Source organism: Onychostruthus taczanowskii, unplaced genomic scaffold (genome assembly GCF_017590055.1).
Source record: "Onychostruthus taczanowskii isolate IOZ18803 unplaced genomic scaffold, ASM1759005v1 scaffold116, whole genome shotgun sequence".
NCBI classification, from domain to species: Eukaryota; Metazoa; Chordata; class Aves; order Passeriformes; family Passeridae; genus Onychostruthus; species Onychostruthus taczanowskii.
In genome coordinates this window covers 372,378-391,077 of record NW_024498294.1, presented here as the reverse complement: position 1 = coordinate 391,077, position 18,700 = coordinate 372,378, and the positions used below count along the sequence as shown (strand labels likewise).

At 43.0% G+C, this 18,700-nt stretch overlaps 1 protein-coding gene across 1 annotated transcript in view; it reads left to right on the top strand.

Moving 5' to 3' along the window:
- SYN2 (synapsin II) overlaps positions 1-15,645 on the top strand; it is a 163,335-nt gene extending 147,690 nt beyond the window's left edge. Inside the window, exons 11-13 of the mRNA XM_041427545.1 lie at positions 7,923-7,983; positions 11,692-11,953; positions 14,626-15,645. Coding sequence (XP_041283479.1) covers positions 7,923-7,983; positions 11,692-11,953; positions 14,626-14,761 — 459 coding nt within the window. The 3' untranslated portion in view covers positions 14,762-15,645. The remainder of the gene's footprint in view (positions 1-7,922; positions 7,984-11,691; positions 11,954-14,625) is intronic.
- Positions 15,646-18,700: the final 3,055 nt, after the last annotated feature.

Sequence of the window (18,700 nt, the reverse complement as noted above, 5' to 3'; positions counted from 1 at the left end):
TTTGTTAGTTTTTTTATTATTATTTTGTCTCTTTTTTTTTCATCTATTTTTACTCTCTTATTGTTTATTTAAGCTGAACCTAACAAAATACCTTTTTTTTTTGGAGGATTTTCCTTGGTCTCCCTTCTTTTCCCCAATGTGGTGGGTGTTTGCTCTCTACTTTTTTTTTTGTTATTATTCCCTGTCTCCACTTGACTTTTCTGTTTGATTTCTCTGACCTTTAAATCATACCCAGTTAAGCAGAGGGGGTTGGCTTTTCTCCATGTTTAATTTGCAGGAATTCTGCCCCTCTCCCCAGAAATCCCTGCCATGGTTTATTTTCAATAAGGACCATGTGTGTCAAAATCTTTAAACAAGGAGAAGCACCAAGAGAAGTTATGGAAGAATCCAAAGCCAAAGCAGCTCATTTTCAACTTTTCCTGATTTGTCCATAGAAAAAAATAAAAATAAGCAACCCTCACACACAGACACATTTCCAGCTCTGGAATGTGGGGATGGACTTGTGGAGCTGCCAGCAGAGCAAACTTGTGTTCAGCTGCTTCAAAATCCCCCTCCAGGGTCTTTCAGCTTCTAACAGAGCCTTTTCAGAGCTCAGAGCAGCCCCCAAAGCTCCTGTGGGTGTTTGAGGGCAGCAGCAGCACCACGAGGAGCAAGAAGAGGAGCTGTGGATGGTTGTCAGGTTTGGTTCTCACCAGAGCCCTGAAATTCACTTTTATTTGGGGACAGCTCAGGTGTCTCTCCCAGTGCCTCTTTTCTGTGCCCCCTCCCACTCCACTGTGACCCTAAAACACAGAATAGGGGTTCTCAGAGTGGGCTGCTCCAGCATCTTTTTTTCCAGCCTCTCTCATTTCCAAGGATAAACTTCAGCTCTGAGTGGATCCAGTACCGATGGATCTCTGTGAGCCTCTCCAGCCTTTAAGCTCCTCCTGTTCATGCAAGGATCTTTTGCCATCCCATGTTTCAAAATAGTCATCAAAATAACCTTCTTTTTATTAAAACTGGAGGAGCAGACACAGCACAGCATCACCCAAAATCCCTGGGCTCAGGGGTCAAAGCTTCCCCGCAGCTCCAGCCCTCAGCACAGGATTTTGGCACTGTCCAGCCCCACCTTACCCACTGTGAATGGGGAGGTTCCTCTAGGAAAGCTGAGAGAAATCCACCTTGCCAGTCCCAGGATGTTCTCCTGGATCTCCTGGACCCTTTTCCCTGCTTTTTCATGCCTTGGAGCTCTTGGAGCCCTTCCCCTGCTCCCAGCTCCCTTCACAAGCAGTGTCAGCACACGGGGGAGCTCGCTGCTATCCCAAATTCCCACCCTGTTTGTGGGGAACAATCTTCTCCTGGGAAGAGCTGCCTGAAAGCTGCTGTGCCGCTGTGTGGTTTCAATGTTCCCTGCTCCAAAGGCACAAGGGGAAATCTGATTTCCTCAAGCAGTAAAAGAGCTGAAGAAGAAATTCCAAAAGCACCCATGTCCATTACAATTGTTGCCTGGCTGTGGAAGGAAGCAGAAAGCTACCATAGCTGATGGCACTTCAGAAATGCATTTTCCCTGAGAAAATTTCTCTAGAAACCTCACCAAACTGAGAGGTGGGGTTGTTTTTTTTGTTCAGAAAATAGGGCTGGAATGGACAGAGGGAATTGAGCTGTTCCAGAATCTCAGGGGAAATCTGGAGTGTCCATGAGAACAGCACTGAGCTGGGTGCTCACCTGCCCTGAGCCACCTGCTCTGCTGGGAGCATCCCTGCCCAGGTGGGGAAAAAAAATATTATTTTGGAAAAAAAAGATCTGGAAAGTCCCTTCCAATCCAAAGCATTCTATGATTTTATGATTTTCAAGACTGATTCAAGAAGGAAGCTGATGTCTGGGAAGTAATTAGTTATGTAGCAATGGAAAACAGTCTGTAAAAACAAAGTTAGAATACTCTTACTGTTTAAAAAAAAAAAAAAAAAAAAAAAAAAGCCCTTTTCATTGCATTTTTAAAATACTATTCCAAGGAGAAATATCACTGTTTAGCTTGTTTTCTGCTCTGAGCAGTCATTTCCTACCCATTCAGGGGAAGAACCTGACAGGTTTTGCAGAGGATTTTGGAAACTTGGTTGGGCAACAACAAAAACTGCTCTAAGTTTTTGAATTCTTTATCACAACTTCAACACAAAGCAACCCCAGGCTGGCCCCATTTTTGCTGAGTGTGTTTTCCACACAGATTCCCTCAGTGCAGAAGGGCAAGGCTGGACAGTGGCACTCCAAAGTTGTGTAAAAAGCAGGAGAGAACTCCCCTCCTGCTGCCCCCTTTGCACAGGCAACAGGAAGGTGGATTTTTTTGATCTCATCTCTCCATTGTGGCTGTTTCTCTCAGTCCACAAGGAATACAAAAAGCAGCAAATAGCAAAATATGTTGTGGGAAATGGATTTGTAGAGAGTTTTCAGGGCTTGACAGAAGGCTTACACAGTATGTATTTGTATGTAAGCTTTGAGATAAGAAATGTTGACTTAGAAATGCTATAGAATAAGACAAATATTGTTGAAAGAGAAAGAGAGTTAGAAAAAAGTTTTAAAGGATGGTTTTGTAAATAAGACTAGATACTTTAGAGAAATAGAACTATGAAAGATGTAGTAAAATCTACAAGGAGTAATTTTAGATTCTAGTTATAAAGCATCTACAGCATAGTGCAGCAAAAAGCTAATAAACCGAACAACACTTATAGTGTTTTGTAATTAGGAAATAGCCAGCTTTTAAATATGATAGTGAGAATTATAACACCTGTATTGTCTCACCCTTCTCATAGAACTGAAAACAGAATAAAAGTTTTTAAAACACCTCTCAGTTACCCAATCTCTGGATCAGAAAAAAGCATAACCCAACATTTCTAGTGCTGTTCAGTGGGGCAGAAACATCACCTGGGCCAGAGCCACCTGCACCAGGGCAAGGTCTGAGCCAGGGAAAAGCCAGCCCCACTCACTGCATGCTGAAGGGATAAAGCAGGAGGCAACAACTCACTGAGAAGTTCGGTGGTTTTGGATGCTCCACTTCAGGATTGCACTGCTTTGCTAAATTACACACCATGTGCTGATTTGCAGCCCAGTTTTATTCAGATTCTATGCATCTTGTCTTGGTTTGCTTTGGCCTTTGGCTCGAAACTGCCCCCAGTTTCTGTTTATAAAACCCCTTTATTTTACTGAACCAAGCAGAGAAGTTCTTCCAAAGGTTGCACTGAGTTGTGAGGAGATTCTGGGGTTTTCACTGCACAAATCATTCCCATTAGATTTCAGCTAGTGAGTGAGCTCTGCCTTTGTAACAGATTTATTTCTTATTACTTAAGAAATTATAATTAAAATTACATTTTATATTTTTAGAATATAATTTTATTAATAATTATATTATTATTAAAATTATTCTTTTTTAAAAAAAACTCCACTGATCAATTTCATTCTTTCTTTAGGATATTTTGGCCCCACAATCTTCCAGCTCTGCATCATCATCTACAGGTTTTAGCAGCACACACCAAGTTTTTTTGTGAAAACTTAATTAATTAATAATCTACTCAAGTTCTGCCTCCCACTAAAGTCCTTCTCAGTATTGTGTGTTCAATAACTGCTTCTTTCCTCAGCAGCCACTTCCTTGCCCTCAGTGCAGTATTAGTGCTTTACCTTCTCAGTGTACCTTGGCCATTCCCAATTTTCAGAGACCTGGTATGGAATTCTGTGTTTCATGAGTCAGCTGGTTTTCATTTCTGAGATGAAAAATGTTTCATTTTTACCTGCATCTCATTTTTAGCTTTTATCCCACCTGCCCTCTTGCCCTTCTTCCTGTGTTTATCATAATCTACAACACTTCAAACACTCATTTACTATTTACTCTCCACTTAAACTGTCTCAATCAACTTTTTCCTCAGCAATCACATTTTTTCTTAGTTCTGCTGTTACTTAAGTGTTTTACTATTTATTCCTGTTCCTTTATGAGCTCTAACTCAGCTCATATTTTGGCAACTCTTAATTGATCCTTCTGCTTCTTGACCTGAAAAGCATGGCTTTCCCCTCAAATATTGAAATACCTATGAAAAGCTCCTGTCCTTGCATTACAAAGAAAACCAAACGAGACCCAAAAACAACTCTACGTGCTCCAACTGCAGTTCACAAAGTCTTCAACCTCAGCCAAATCAAAATCAATTTTTGCTGGGACTCTGTTTAGCATCTCTTTTGCCCAAGGGCTATTTCCCTGCCAAGTTGCTGCTTTTGCTCTCACCCATTTCAACATTATTCAGACTGTTCAAAATTCAAGTGTCTGTGAATCCAATCTGCATTTCTATAAAGGTAGAAAAAGAAGTAATGCCTTGATCAAGTTCTAATGCAACTTATTTGAAGAATAAACAGCTTTTTCTGCCAGTTCTACCCCTAAAACTCTAAGGAGACACTTTCAGGTAAGTGTGGAAAGGAAGGAAGTGCCACAGAGACATCTAGAGACATTTATATTCTAGTTAAGGAGTGGGGTTTGTGCTCTGGCTGTAATTAGCCAATATTCCTAAAGGTCATTATGCAGCCAAATCCTCACTTGTTCTACCCAGAGCTGAGAAATCCCTGGAGTGGATTTGCAGCATTCATGTGGCTCGGAGGCTTCCCTAAGTGAAGCTGTATTTTTGGGGGGCAGCTATATAAACAGCAAACTCCTTTGAGCAGGAGAGACCCTTCAGACAGCCCCACAGAATGTTCCTGTCAACAGCAGCAACCCCTTCTTCTTGGGAATTTGGGTGGGATGTGAAATTTTTGTTCCACAAAAGGAAAACCAAAGGGGCTCCTCCTGTCGTGAGCCACCACACCTCACTCAGGTAATCCTAAACCATCCCAAAACACTCCTGTACCACTGATTCTGCCCCAAACCATCCCAAAACACTCCTGTACCACTGATTCTGCCCCAAACCATCCCAAACACACCCCTGTATCACTGATTCTGCTCTTTAGCCCTGAGCATCCAAATGAGGACCCATGCAGGGCCATTTTCCCTGAAAAAGTCCTGCATGTAACCCTTGATCCCTGCAGTGTCTGAGCCCAGCATGCCTGCAGATCAGGGCTGCAGCAGAGGAAAACATGTTTGTGCTGCAAGAAGGTGGCAGGGGGGTGAACTTGTAGGCTGGGCAGGATAGGAAAACAGAAAATCAGCAAGAGGGGTGAATCCATGTGCAGGACAGGTCTGGTCCAGCACCTCTGCTCAGAGAGGAGCTCCCACGGCTGCTCTGGCACTCCTTGAAGAGGTGAGAAGAACAGTCTGCAGCTCCTCTGGTGTTTCAGAAGGAGCCTGGATTTTATTAAAGGTCTTGGCTCAGGGTAGCAAGCAAGGCTGGTTCAAAGCCTGCCTTTAATATCAAGTATCAAGGTTTCTGACTGTCTGCAAGAAAGGCTCTTGAAAAGGGCTGGATTACTACAGACCATTGAAAAACTATGAGTAAGATATCTCAATTAGGAATGAAATGCTAATTAGACTTTTTGGGTCAGCCTGGGTGGGTTGGCTAATTAGCCAAAGTAATATACCCATGTGATTGGCCTGAAGTGTGGGTGAGGTTCCTGGAAGCACCAGGTGATATCTGGTGAAAAAAAAAAAATAAGAAGAAAAAAAGGATGTGTGGGTGGTAAAATCAGGACAGCTGCAGTCAGTGACTGGGGAGGGGGAAATACACCTTCAACAGAGAATGCACTGGAGAGAGAGAGCTGAGGGAAGGATTAGGGAGCTCCTACAGTGTTTATTGAAAGCTTGGTTTGGGATAAAATCATCTCTCTGGGAGATGAGAGATATGCAGATTGTGTAAGGGCTGGTGGTGTCGTGTCAAGTCAGTGCAGTTGTGTGATAGAGCCTGAGACATTTCAGTGCCAGAACAAATGGCAGATTTGCTCCAGCCTTGGGGCACGGGGCAGACAGAGGCCCTGCAGTGCTGTTCCAATATTAAAGTGCATGTGAATTTAAACTGCCAGACTGTGTTTCTAAATCAAACACCAGCTTTACCTACACAGCCTTTAGTTTTAGTGGGAAAAGGATAACACTCATATCCTCCCTGGCCACCCTGTGCCTCTGCAGAGAGCCCCAGGCTGGGCTGTGGCCCTTGAGAAGGGTAGGGAGCCCATCACGTGCTAACCATGATAATCACAATTATAAAATCTGGTGTGTGCTTTCTAACAAACTCACGTGGTCTGTTTGGGACTCCAGAAAGAATTCCTTGGAGTTCTTGAAGCTCAATCCTGGTGGTTTCCCTCCCAGAGCTCTGTGCACATCCCAGTGCCCCAGCACCAGTGAGGGGTGCCAGGAGCATCTCAACCCTGGGACAGGGCAGGAGCTGCTCCTCCAGGGCTGCTTTCCAACCTGCCACCCTGGGCTCACTGCTCTGCTCTCCAGGGAGCTCCTGATGCAAATGCAGATGCTGCAGAAGCACATTACCCAGAGTGGTGTCACCAACACCCCGGGTGCTGAACGAGCCCAGGGCAGCCCAGCAACTCCTGCACGAGGCTCTGAACATCACAGCAAGGAGGGAAACAAAAAGAGAGGACTCCAACCACACTAAAGTACCCTGACATTTTATGGTGGCTTGGTCTTTCCTTACAAAAGTTTCTTGTTTTCTACTTATCCTCACCCCTTTAGTGATGCTCACCAGGCACTTACTGGGTCAGGTAAATCAAGGAGCAGAGTTTGTGAGGACCATTTTTGCTCCTCATTTGGGCTCCTGCAGGTTGGTAATGCTGAATAATGAGAGTTTTGCAGCTGCCCTGTGTCCTTTTATTTATGCAGCTAAAGCAGACACAGCGACTTGCAGCAGCTGCATGCACTGGAGAGTTGTGCCATTTAGAACTCAACAGCTGCATTGCTGGGCAGGAATTCAGAGCACTAGGGGCAAGATTTATTCTGTAGATAAAGTACTAGGAGCATGATCAAATACAAATCTATCAGAAAAAAACCCAGTAAGCTCTGCAAGAAACACTTTGAATTGATTTGCATTTGCTCTTTAATAAATTCCGCATTTTTTTTCCTCTTGACAGATGGCAATTTGATTTCTGGATAGTTAAAAAAATCCTAAGCTATTATCTACAATGATTTAAGGTCTTTCACATTTCAAAATGTTAGAGATGGGCCTAAGACAAAGTTTGGATTCAAATACTCCTGGTTCCCAGAGGGTGTTCTGCTCCAAGGTTTTGGTTCAGGCCCATCTTTTCCTTTCACAAGTATCCATGTGAAAAGGATGCTGCCAAATAAACCTCCTGTTTTGAAAAGTGAAGTATCACATGTGTTTCTAATAACATGTCAGATGGAGAAGCATGAAGTCATTTCAATTATTTTTATTATTTGTCTGTGGTTTTTGCTTTCTTCTTTCATTTTGCTTAGCAAAACAGTGAAACTGGAGCAGCCCACCTCCCTCCCCACTTACAGCCAGCAAATCAAAGTCAAACTATCACTGGCAAAACTCCTGCTGTGCAAACACCTCTGGATACAAGTGAACATAATTAAAAATCAATTATTTCTTAAATTACACAAAGGTATCTGTTGAAATCCATTTCCTATTCAGTTTGTCCTAAAAAAAAAAAAAAAAAAAAAAAAAAAAAAGCAGATGCATTGAAATACAAAAAAAAGTGTTTCCTGGTGCTGGGAACTGAGGATAAAATCCTTCCCCAGATGGAGGTAAGGTTGGGAAGGCACTCCCTGCATCCTGATCACATGCTGCAAAGGGAAAACAGTTTTTATAAGAGCTCAGCCTTGGACCAGCCTAGGATTCATATATCATGTCAGGCAGCAACTAAATTAAAAAATGGTATCTGGAATAAATTTAAAGTATATGTTCAGCCCCACCAATAGAGAGTTTTTTAATGAAAATAAAGACAAATTAGTGGAAAATTGGAACCGAGCTACTCTAATTTTTTTTTTCTCTTCTGTTTTCAAATGTATTTTCCAGAGTGGATCACTAAAGGAGCCAGAGCCAAACAAAATCCCACCTCAGCGACCACCACCTCAAGGTTGTTTACAGTACATTCTCGACTGTAATGGCGTTGCAGTAGGACCAAAACAAGTCCAGGCTACTTAGATAACTGAGACCAAAAGCAAGGGTTAAAGCAAAAATGAAAAGTGAAAAACAAAACAAAACAAATTGAAATCACAGAAACAAACAATCTGAATGCAAGCATCCCAGTTTTGTTCAGTTTGCCATTGTTTCAGTGCTGACCTGGACTGTGTTTTTTCTATGCAGTGTCAACTCTCCCGTCTGGTTGTTTCCTTGTTCCTGTCTGTGCGTGTAATGCTTTCCAACCTTCCTCTGTAAACTTGTGATTGCAGGGCTGCTGTCAACAGTGTACAAAGAATGTGCCTCTCTAGAGCCCAGTGCCATGTACACCCTGGATGGTTAGACAGTATTTCTGGAGTATTTGATATTGTTCAGTACAATCCCCCCAAGGTGCAAGCCCCCCGTCCCTTTGCTTAATCTGTGAGTGTGTGCACACTGTACTCATAGCCTTTATTTTTCTGTGCGTGTGCATGACCAATGGTAGGTGATCCAGATATATTTTTAAAGTCTAGATTAGGATTTGCTAGTGAGGCTGTTTATTTATAATTTTATAAAGTTTATTAACCTTTGAGTTTTACTTATACGCGAGTGGAAGTCTGCTATTTTGGTGACTCCATAAAATACAGTTCTTCCCAAGGAATATTTAAAATATCTTCTATTTTACATACTGGTATTCATATTTTTAGTAATTCTGCATTAAATTATTAGCTACAAAGCTATGTAAATGGGCCACCTATGTGCAATATCTCAGTGAAAGTGTGAGTATTTAATGTATCCTGTTTCAATTAAGTAGTACCTTTTGTTGTCATTCTGAATTAGTAATCTATGGAGATTTTTAACGAAAACTAATGCAAATACTTTCAAAAAATCTTATGCTTACCTAAGATTTAAATCCCAGGTTATTTGGTGAGAAGTACCTCAAGGACTGTTAAACTTCCTGTCAGAGCTCATTTCATTGCAAATACTGAGAAGTGAGGGGATGGCAGACCAAGGTACCTTTAACCAGCTGAGGATCCTGGCTTAGAAAATGCAAGGCAAAAAATGTCAGTGGTTTTCTTTACCAACTCAGGTCTCCTATTTTACACCTACAAGTTTCCAGAGAGCTGTAAAGAAAATCCAGTCCCGACGTTATCCACATAAATAGGGTTTCTAAGAACTGCTTGACATCAAACATGCAAAAGGACTTGAGGTGCCTGACAACTGCTAGAATTTCTGTAGGTAAATTCTTTATGATTTTTACATAAGCAATCGTACAAGAGCTCCACAGGCAGGCAGTTAATCTGTTGGGAGAAATCTAGCCTAGAATCACAAGCTGCACGCTGCTGGCATACCAGAAAGCTGAGTTGCAAGCGAGCCACAAAACTATAATTTTCATCTTGAATAGGTACAAAGATGAGTAGTGGCCATTAGTTTAGTGCAAACAATTATGTTTAAAGGGAAAACAGCCTGATGTTCTACGTCTGTTTTCCCTACAAACACTGGAAAAAGTTATCAGTGAGTCTCATCATTCTTAGTGTTTCTTTTATTTGTACGAGCTGGCTGGTGAGATGAGAATTAAGGTATGCATTATTAGCTATTTAAATGTTTGTGGTAAGTGCTACTGTTTACTACCTATCAGTAAATTACATTAATATTTTGCTTTAGTGATCAGCATTTGTCTGGGTCAGTGATCGTTCCAACGATGGCATTGGCTATTTTGTTCTATGTCAAGGAAATTCCACCTAGAAATCAGGTTCACAAATCCTTTCCTCCAGACACCCTAAAAGAGAACAAACCATACTGCCCTGGGGTGGAGAGCTGAATCTGATGACCGATTTTCCTTGCAAGCAGTTGGTATTTTTTGCATGGAGTAGTGCCAGTATTCACAAGTGCTTTTCGCACGACATTTGTGCGTTGTGTGTGTGTGTGTGGAAGACCTGGGTGTCTCAGACAGGATTCCAGCCTGTTCCCTGGGAAGGATTCGCAGGGGCACACACAATTCCTACATCCCACAGCCAAGAAACAAGCCAAGATGTCTCTCTGCATGTCAGCATGCTTAGGTGCAATATTGTGGGTAACAGGGAACAGATGTTTTACAGTGTAGGCTTAATGTTCAGTTCTGTTGAGTTATTTTCGGTAAAAGTTTCTTTCATGATTGTTGCCTTTTGTACAACCCAGCTGCAAGAAAGTGAGCAAACGCTGGAAATGTGACAGCAGTATATCTTTTATGTGAAATCTCTTGTACAGCTTAATGTGCAATAAAAGAAAGTTATATCTGTCTTCAGTGTAAAGTTTCTGGCATTCAAGCCTGTACGTACAAGTGGGGGAAAGAAACCTTTCTGGTTTTCAATATTGAGTGAAAGGAGACTAATAAGAAAAGGCTCCTTATTAAGATGTTGCAAGACCATGTTATCACCTTCAAATATTTCCTACAAAAGTGGTTCAAATTAATAAACAATGAAGGCACATTCCTTAACATTCAGTACGTGCTATTTATCTTTCTACACCACAACACACTGCTACAATTGTGTTAAAACTCACTGAGGCATCAGCACGTGCTGTCCTCACACACACACACACTGGAATTCATGTAGTAAGGGGAAAGTTAACTATAAAAGCAATTTAAAAAAACAAAAAAAATAATGTATTGCAGCATTACATCTAGATACGAAGGTTTGCTTTTAGACACTTGAGCAGATTAAGTGTTTTACTTGCACTAAATGTCTATGCAAGGCTAAAAATTCCCAGACATCTAGAAGGTCTAGCTCAGTTGTGTTCTATAGTAGTTACAACAGCTCTTATCCTGAGTGAAGCATTATTACAAACAAATACTCAGAATGTCATCCCATCCTTTCTCCCCTAAAGTCAGATGTCCTGAGTGAGTTTTCATATGCAAGGGTTAAAATTCAGTTACAAACGTCATCAGTGCACAAAACTCCTGGTCAGACCTGGGAGCTGAGATAAAAGCAGCAAGCCCTGGTGTCTGACACAGCATCATTTCAGGCAGAAAACAGAATAAACCCACTGGATTATACTGTAGCATCTTTCAGCCGTGGGTTGCACAGCCTGAGTCTCTCCTGCACGTTGTGGTTTCCCACTTCATGCAGTAGTTTGCCAGTGAAGTGCCTTCCTGGTAAAGAATTTGTAGTGACTTTCTTGTAATGTTCTTGACATATCTTACTAAGGCTTATGTAAGTTATGAAAATACTTTCAACCAGCCAGAAAATGAGATTGTTTTACTGCTGTAAGAGTGAATCTAAGAGGAATATTACAGAAATTATTTTAAGACTTTGGAGGAAGAAAATACCTGCAATAATTACACAGAAAATAGTGAATGTCTTGCTGAATTAGATATTACTACTGTGTTCAGTTACCTCACAGCCTCTCCTTGACTTGGACCAAAACTGTTCTGGGTGTAACTCCACTGATTTGGTTTGAAGTCAGTACTTGGGATAAATTGGGTGCTATTTAGCAGTTTTAAAACTGATTCGTGGGGGGCTCCAAGAAGTTCCTCGTGAGTGTGAACAGTGCTATTGCCTCCATGCAAGCACACGCGAGTAGACTTTTGCCTCGAAAGTAGAGTTAATCACATTGGAGAGGATGATTTTAAAGTGTTGGATATGAAGTCTAAATAAGGCCTCTTTGCAACTATAACATTATGAAGTTTTTCTTGTACTGAACCTAGGGGGCCCAGTGCAACCCCAAGGAATGCAATCCCAAAGCCAGGAGCCATTGCAGCCCCAGCGCGTGTTCCCCGCGGGGCAGGCAGCAAAGCCCGCAGCCTCGCAGCCCCAGCGCCCGCCCGGACCCACCACCCAGCAGCCTCGGCCCCAGGCCCAAGGTCCTCCCAGCTCCAGGTTATCAAAGGAAGCAGAGCCACAGCCACAGCCCCAGCCAGAGCCACAGCCTGCGCCACAGCAGAAGCCTCAGTCGCATCCGCAGCTTAAGTAAGAGTCGCTTTATCCGTTCTTTTTCTCTCCTCACGGCACAGGTTTTGTCTAACTGGGATTGGGGGTTCTCTGACAGCCAGGGGGGAAATGAACGTGTTGTTCCCAAGTTTAAAACGAGGTCAAACAGTTCAAAAAGCTTAGACCCTGGTGATGGAGTAAAACAAGCCACTAGCGTTAGTTCCAATCCCAGTTTAAAAGAAGGTTAAATAGCTCAAAAAGCTTAATCTCTGGTAATGGAGTAAACTGTTAATTCTAGTCCCAAGTTTAAAATGAGGTTAAATAGCTCAAAAAACAGCCCTTGGTAATGGAGTAAAGTAAGCTACTAGCATTAGTTCTAGTCCCAAGTTTAAAACGAGGTTAAATAGCTCAAAAAACTTAATCTCTGGTAATGGAGTAAAGTAACCTGCTAGCATTAGTTCTATCCTGAGCACCATGCAAAATTTCATCTGCCCATTGTGCAATTTCTGCCCCAGCCAGGTCTGAAAGCCATCACCTTTCTAGTCTTTGTTTCCTCCTTTGGTGCCACTGACTCACAGGCTGGGTGTGCTGTCAGCCTGCCCTCCAAGAGGAAGTCTTATCTGGTTCAACTTTTAACCTTGCAGTCACTGAGACAACATATTCTTTTTCCAAAGGCCGGGCTGGGTAATGTTGGACAGTGGCTGCCAAATTGGTTCTTTTTGCTGCCCTTGCTTGTGCAGTGGCATTGCCTGAGTGCTCAAGCCCTGCCCAGAGAAGGCTACACAAAACTCAAAAAAAAAAAAAAAAAAAAAAAAAAACTTGTTGACCCACTTCTGGAAGGTTCCTTACTGATTTACCTGTGCCCAGTAAGGAATATGGGAAAATCCTCCCTCAGAACTCAAACCCAGCCAACAGAAGAAACCTCAGGGAAGCACCAGCAGAGCTTTGCAGTTTTCCAGCACAGCAGCCCTGACACAACCATTGCCAGGAGAATCTCAGACATATCTCCTCAGTCTGGGATGTACAAAGACCTGCAAGGAGTCTTTGTTTCCTCCCAGGAACACAGATCCCCTTGTTCCACCCACTCCTGTGCTAGCACCAGTGGGAAGCAACCCCGGGTCCTCCCTGAGCCCAGCTCAGTGCCAGAGACATGCTGGGTGACAATATTGTGCAAAGAGGACAGTATTTCCCTTCCCTCCCCGGGACAATGCATTTCTTTATTCTGTCTTATGATCATAAACCTCAAATTGATTCCTCCATCATTTCAGATGACAAAGAATAGAGAGGTGGATTTTTTTTTTTAAAGCAAGATGGAAATCAGTTTATAGTTTGAAACTTCTGACATTGAAGAAGAGCAGCTAAGAACAGTTACAGGAGGGCTCTGCCACATGCTGCTTCCCAGCTTTCTCCTTTAAGCGTTTTGTTCACATCTAGATTCATTTTCCTCTTCTTCAAATGGAAGATTCCCTCTTTAAAATAAAATAACAAAGGAGAAATGAAAGTTTTTAAGATGCAAGCCATAATAAGAGCAGCTTTCTAACTTTCAGAAGCAGTTTTAGGTCCACACCAAGGCTCAGATCTCTTGCCTGTAGGATTAACTCTATTTGCATGTGTATGCTTTGTATTCACCCACATGCTGTTGCCTAACCTGTATGTACATGTTATTAATCTGTGAATAAATATTTAATTAGGCTACTTATTGTGTTACTAATCAAGTCAAGTGCTGCTTCCCACCCTCCCTCTTTCAGTGAGTACAAACAAACATTTATCAGTCTATTCTCATTAGCACAACTATAATTTATGAAAAACCTAAAATGCCTGCAGCACTGTTTGCTGTACATTATTAGTTTAGAAGGAGAGGAGTTGCACACCATGAACAGTCTGAGACAATCTGAATAAGGAAAGTGCTTCAGTTTTACTAGAGCCAAAACTGAAATCTATTGCACTGAGATAAAAAATTAAATCAGGTAACTCATTTTACCCATGTAGGGATGTCTTGGTAAAAAGCTGATAACTCATTAATGTCTTCTATTTCAATTCAAGGCTTTTTTTTTAGATGCTGTTTTATCTGACAAGTCACGAGTCAAAGTTTTAGACTATAGCTATTTTCCTCCTTGTTTTCCTTGTAGTCTTTTTCATGCCTATGGGAACTTACACCAGAGTTACATGATAGCATTAAGATTGGAGTAGCATTGCCAGGCACTGCCTGTAGAAAAGAAAAAAAATATATCTGATTTGGGTTTTTTTGTCAAAGATATAAAATGCCTTTAAACCTCTATTAATGTTCAATACAACTAGGCAGAGGGAGAGCACAGAGGGAGTTTAAGCTTCAAACTCTTGTAAAATACCTGATTTTTCTCTGTGCACAACTGTTTGCAGCCTCACCAAAACACAACTATTTATCAGTCCTGTTGGGTTGTAATTTGGATTTAGTAGCCAGGCCCACATTTACCTCACAGCTGTAATTTGCACCATCTAGTCAGATTTGTAGAAAGGAAAGAAAACACTGGTGTGTTCCTTGAAGGAAATGTCATCCTCAAGCCTTACTCTAAAGTCAGGGGTACAGAACAGCGTGGGACATAACAAAAATGGGTGAAAGCTCATTTTTGTCCAGTCTCAGGGACAATTTCCCCTCTCCTGATCCAAGGCTGGGGGGGTGGAGGCTGGGGGACAGCGTGACCATGCAGAATTGCTGTGTTTGTGTCTTGCAGCAAGTCGCAGTCCTTGACCAACGCCTTCAGCTTCACAGAGTCCTCCTTCTTCAGGTCATCCGTGAACGAGGACGAGGCCAAAGCTGAGACCATCCGGAACCTGAGGAAATCCTTTGCCAGTCTGTTCTCTGATTAGCCAGCTTCGTGTAGAGTCTGACACCGCCCTGAATGTCCCATAGGTTTTGTTCTCCCTGTGCCAGCGCCCTTCTCTACTGTGCTCACTGTTGTACCAAGCAATATGTTCAACCTACAGAAACACAAACCAATAGCAGGATGACTTTGGTGAGGGAGATGCCACGCAGAAACACGTGGAAACCTCTGGAAAGAAGGAAGGGTTCCATTGCTCCCACAGAATGTCCGATTCCAAGGTCCTTATCCATTGTAATTTTGTGGCCTTACTGTGACTGAAGTATATAGTCCTATTTGAGACTCCTTTGTAGAATTGTGTTAATAGAGCATTGGGGAATGGGTTTCTCCTCGCTTTGCCCGCTCCCAATGCATTGCAATGCATGTGTATTTCGTGTGTAAATGTTTTGTACTGCAGTATAGTCTTGACTTGTTCCTGCCTCCCAGACTCAGGAGGCCATTCACACTGACATTCTTGTCGAGCCACGTAAATAATGTGAGAAATTGAAGCAGTTTCTTCCTCCTTATCCAATCCTTCCATCAGCTGGTTGTGGACTTCTGATGTATTGCTGGGAGTTATCAGTACACTAAATGTCATAAATAGAGTGTATATGTACTACTGTATCTCCATATGTCTATTTAAAGAATTTATTTCCAAACTGTAACCATAACTGGGTTTAGTTGCAAAGAATATGCATGATGTTACCCTTATTTTTGTGAACACCTTCTAATAAATGTAAAGTCCCATGCCTGATTTAAAAAATGTCTTCTACAAAGCTTGTTTAGACATCAATATATATTGTCTATTTTGACTGATATCAAGAGGGTAGCTTTATGATTATAAAATATTTGGACACAAACTACAGCTGTAAGAAAATAAACTATCACAATGAATTCCTTTGTTGAATCAGCATTATAAAAAAAACAAAACCCTATCAATCGTAGGAATCACATTTACATTTTCTACTGAGTTGTGTGGTTTAAAAGATTTTTTTCTGACTCGTGCAAACAGAATTCATCCCAGACTTTGAGGCAGCAGCAGCAGATTTTAACAAAAGTTCTCTGAATCAACCTGAAGAAGCTTGTTAGTAATCTCTAGACTACCCATTTCCAAATTATTTTCATGTCACTCTGAATCTCTAATCATGAATTACATGCAGTCTTTGCCAGCAAACAGTGCTAACAGAGGAAAGAAGGAAAAAAACCTGAATAATATTAACATGGCCAAGGCAGAGAAAGAGCAACACCGTGGTCACTCAAAAACCCACTTGGCTTGTAGTGGCTTTGTAGAGACACCTCTATTTGCCTAGAAATGTTAGCTCCTGGAGATGTGGGAGCTTATGGAGCCTGGGTAGATCACAAGCACCTTTTGATGACACAAAGCCTTTCAGCAGCCTGGGGTTCCTCTGGGTGCAGGCTGGCAGAGAGTGTGGAAAATTGAATGTGCAGAGGTGTCGGGGCTGAGCTCACACGGGAGCACCTGGTGGCTCTGGCTGTCAGCAGGCGCGGGCAGGGAGCCCAACACACATTTCTCCTGGAAAATGGGCAGCTCCAGCTCCCCCAGGAAGCACAACTGGACTTTGTGGGACTGACCACAGCAACTGGGACCAAGGCTGAGCAACCCTGCCTAGAACTAGGCCTTGGGTTAAGACCAAGATGAATTTCTGGGTGAGTTTGCACTGCAGCGATAGAAACGTTGACTCACAGCCCTCTGTGAGATGGAATCTCAGCCCCTCATCTCCGGAGCAGCCCTTGGAGAAGCTCTCTGACCGACAATTCTCTTTTCTTGCAGGAGGAAGGCACTGTGGACAGAAGCCTGTAGCTTAGCTGATCAATTCTGTGGCCAAACAGAACTCTTTTTATTAGTTATTAGGTCATAAATATCAGCTAGACTTTGATTTTGTTTTAAGCTTTGTCCTCTTCCTGCCCCCCACTGGATTGAAACACCCTCCACGAGGCTGCAACAACAACCTTGAGCTCTTGGAGAGCCTTTCATGTCTGAGAAGCACTTTACTTCTAGATTAGAGAGATTAATCAAAGTTGCTAACGCAAATTAATTACTGCTACAGAGAAAGCATAGTAATTATGCATAGTTTGGCACGGTTCACCATTAGTACATGCCTGGTTTCAGCAGTATTTAGTACAATATGAATTACAGGTACTTCATTAGTCCAGGCCCCAGATTTCGACTCCAGGCAAAGTTTCTTGCTCATATAAAAATTCCCTCCCACCTCTTCCTGGGAGAAAACGGGTTTCACTACAGCCTTTGTTTTACCATCTGGAAGACAAAAAAGAAAGAAAGGGGAGGGGGGGAACAAAAAAAAAAAGAGCCAGGGGGATGATGCAATCCGAGGTGCCTGGTGTTTCCTCCCACACAGAGCGCGGAACACGCTGCCTGCCCGCAGTGCCAGCGTGCCAAGGAGTGTCACACACAAGCTGCTGCACGCTCCTCTCCCCGGGCTCTGCCTCTTGGCTAAGGCATTTCAATCTGGAGCACACCTCCGGAACACAGCCAGGGCAGAAAAGGAGATTTTGTGGAGGGCTCTTGGAGCTTGGATTGTCTGTTCGGTCTCGCTTCTCAAAGGGGTTGTGGTTCCACTTGGTGTGCACCCAGTTATCCCATGGGATGCTGTGGAGGGAATTCCAGTGGGAATTTGGGTGTCTCTGGGGGCTCATCTCTGTGAGCCCCAGCCTGGGAGCACTGCTCTGTTCTTCACTTGCATTTTTCTGTGCTCAGGTCACACGTGCACCGTGGCTCACAGTGCCACAGGTTTCTATGCACAGCACTCCATCTTTACTCATCTTTCACTGAGAAATCAGGGAAAAGCTACAAGATAAATAAAGCTGCAATAAAAGCTATAAGAGCTACTAATCTAGTTTAGTCTTGAGATTGAGATGGAGCCATTCTCTGACCATTAGGCCTGAAGCCAATTCAAAATGCTGAAGCAGATTTCAAGAGATTGTAATTATGGTCAAAGTGACTAATCCAGCTTTGAAACAACCACTAACTCTCCAGTAAAAATTAGTCAAAATAGCACTGAGGTACTTTGTAAACACTGTGTGTACTTTGCATACTTCCTACCTGACAAAAACAAAGCCCCTTGTTGGAGCCAGCGCTGGCTCAGTGAAGGGATCACGTACAGGGAAGCTCCTATTTATGGATTTGGGGAAGGCTCTGCACTTCTCTGGGCATTCACAGGCCTTTTGCCACCCTTTGGCTGAACACTACAAATAAATTTCCTCTTGTCCACTGACAGCAGCTTCCAGCAGGGCCGGATGTGTCAGAAGCCAGGGTGCAGGGGGCTGAGGTGGGAGCTGTGCTAGGCCTGGGCTGGACGGGCAGGGGCATCCCAAAGGACACAGCTTGCCAATGCTTGGGACTGAGCTTCCCTTTCTGACTGGACACCCAGCTGTCTTCTACACAGAATTTCAGAACATCCTGAGCTGGAAGGGACCCTCAGGATCGTTGATCCATTGATCCCTGCACAGACACCCCAGCAACCCCACCCTGGGCACCCCGGGAGCTCCTGGAGCTCTGGGGGCCGTGCCCATTCCCTGGGCAGCCTGGGCAGTGCCCAGCACACTCTGCGGTAGAACCTTTCCCTAATATCCAACCCAAACCTCTCCTGGGTCCTGTCCCTGGTCGCCATTCCAGCAGGGACTCAGAAGCAATTTAACTGTGCTCTGCATTTCTGCTCCCCTGGCACAGCAGAGCTGTTCAGCAAGGCAGCGCTGCAAACAAAGAACCACTCACTCATTTGGATCATCAGCAGAGTTTATTTTTCCCTACCAAAAGTAGCGAGAAGTGACTTTGGACTCCTGGCAATTGAAGGGAGATTATCTAAATTGCCACAGGTGTCACCACAATCTAAGTTCTGAATGACAGTACCTGTCTCCAACAAGGAAATGCTTTTCCTTAGACATCACCTCTAAACAAGCAAAAAATTTT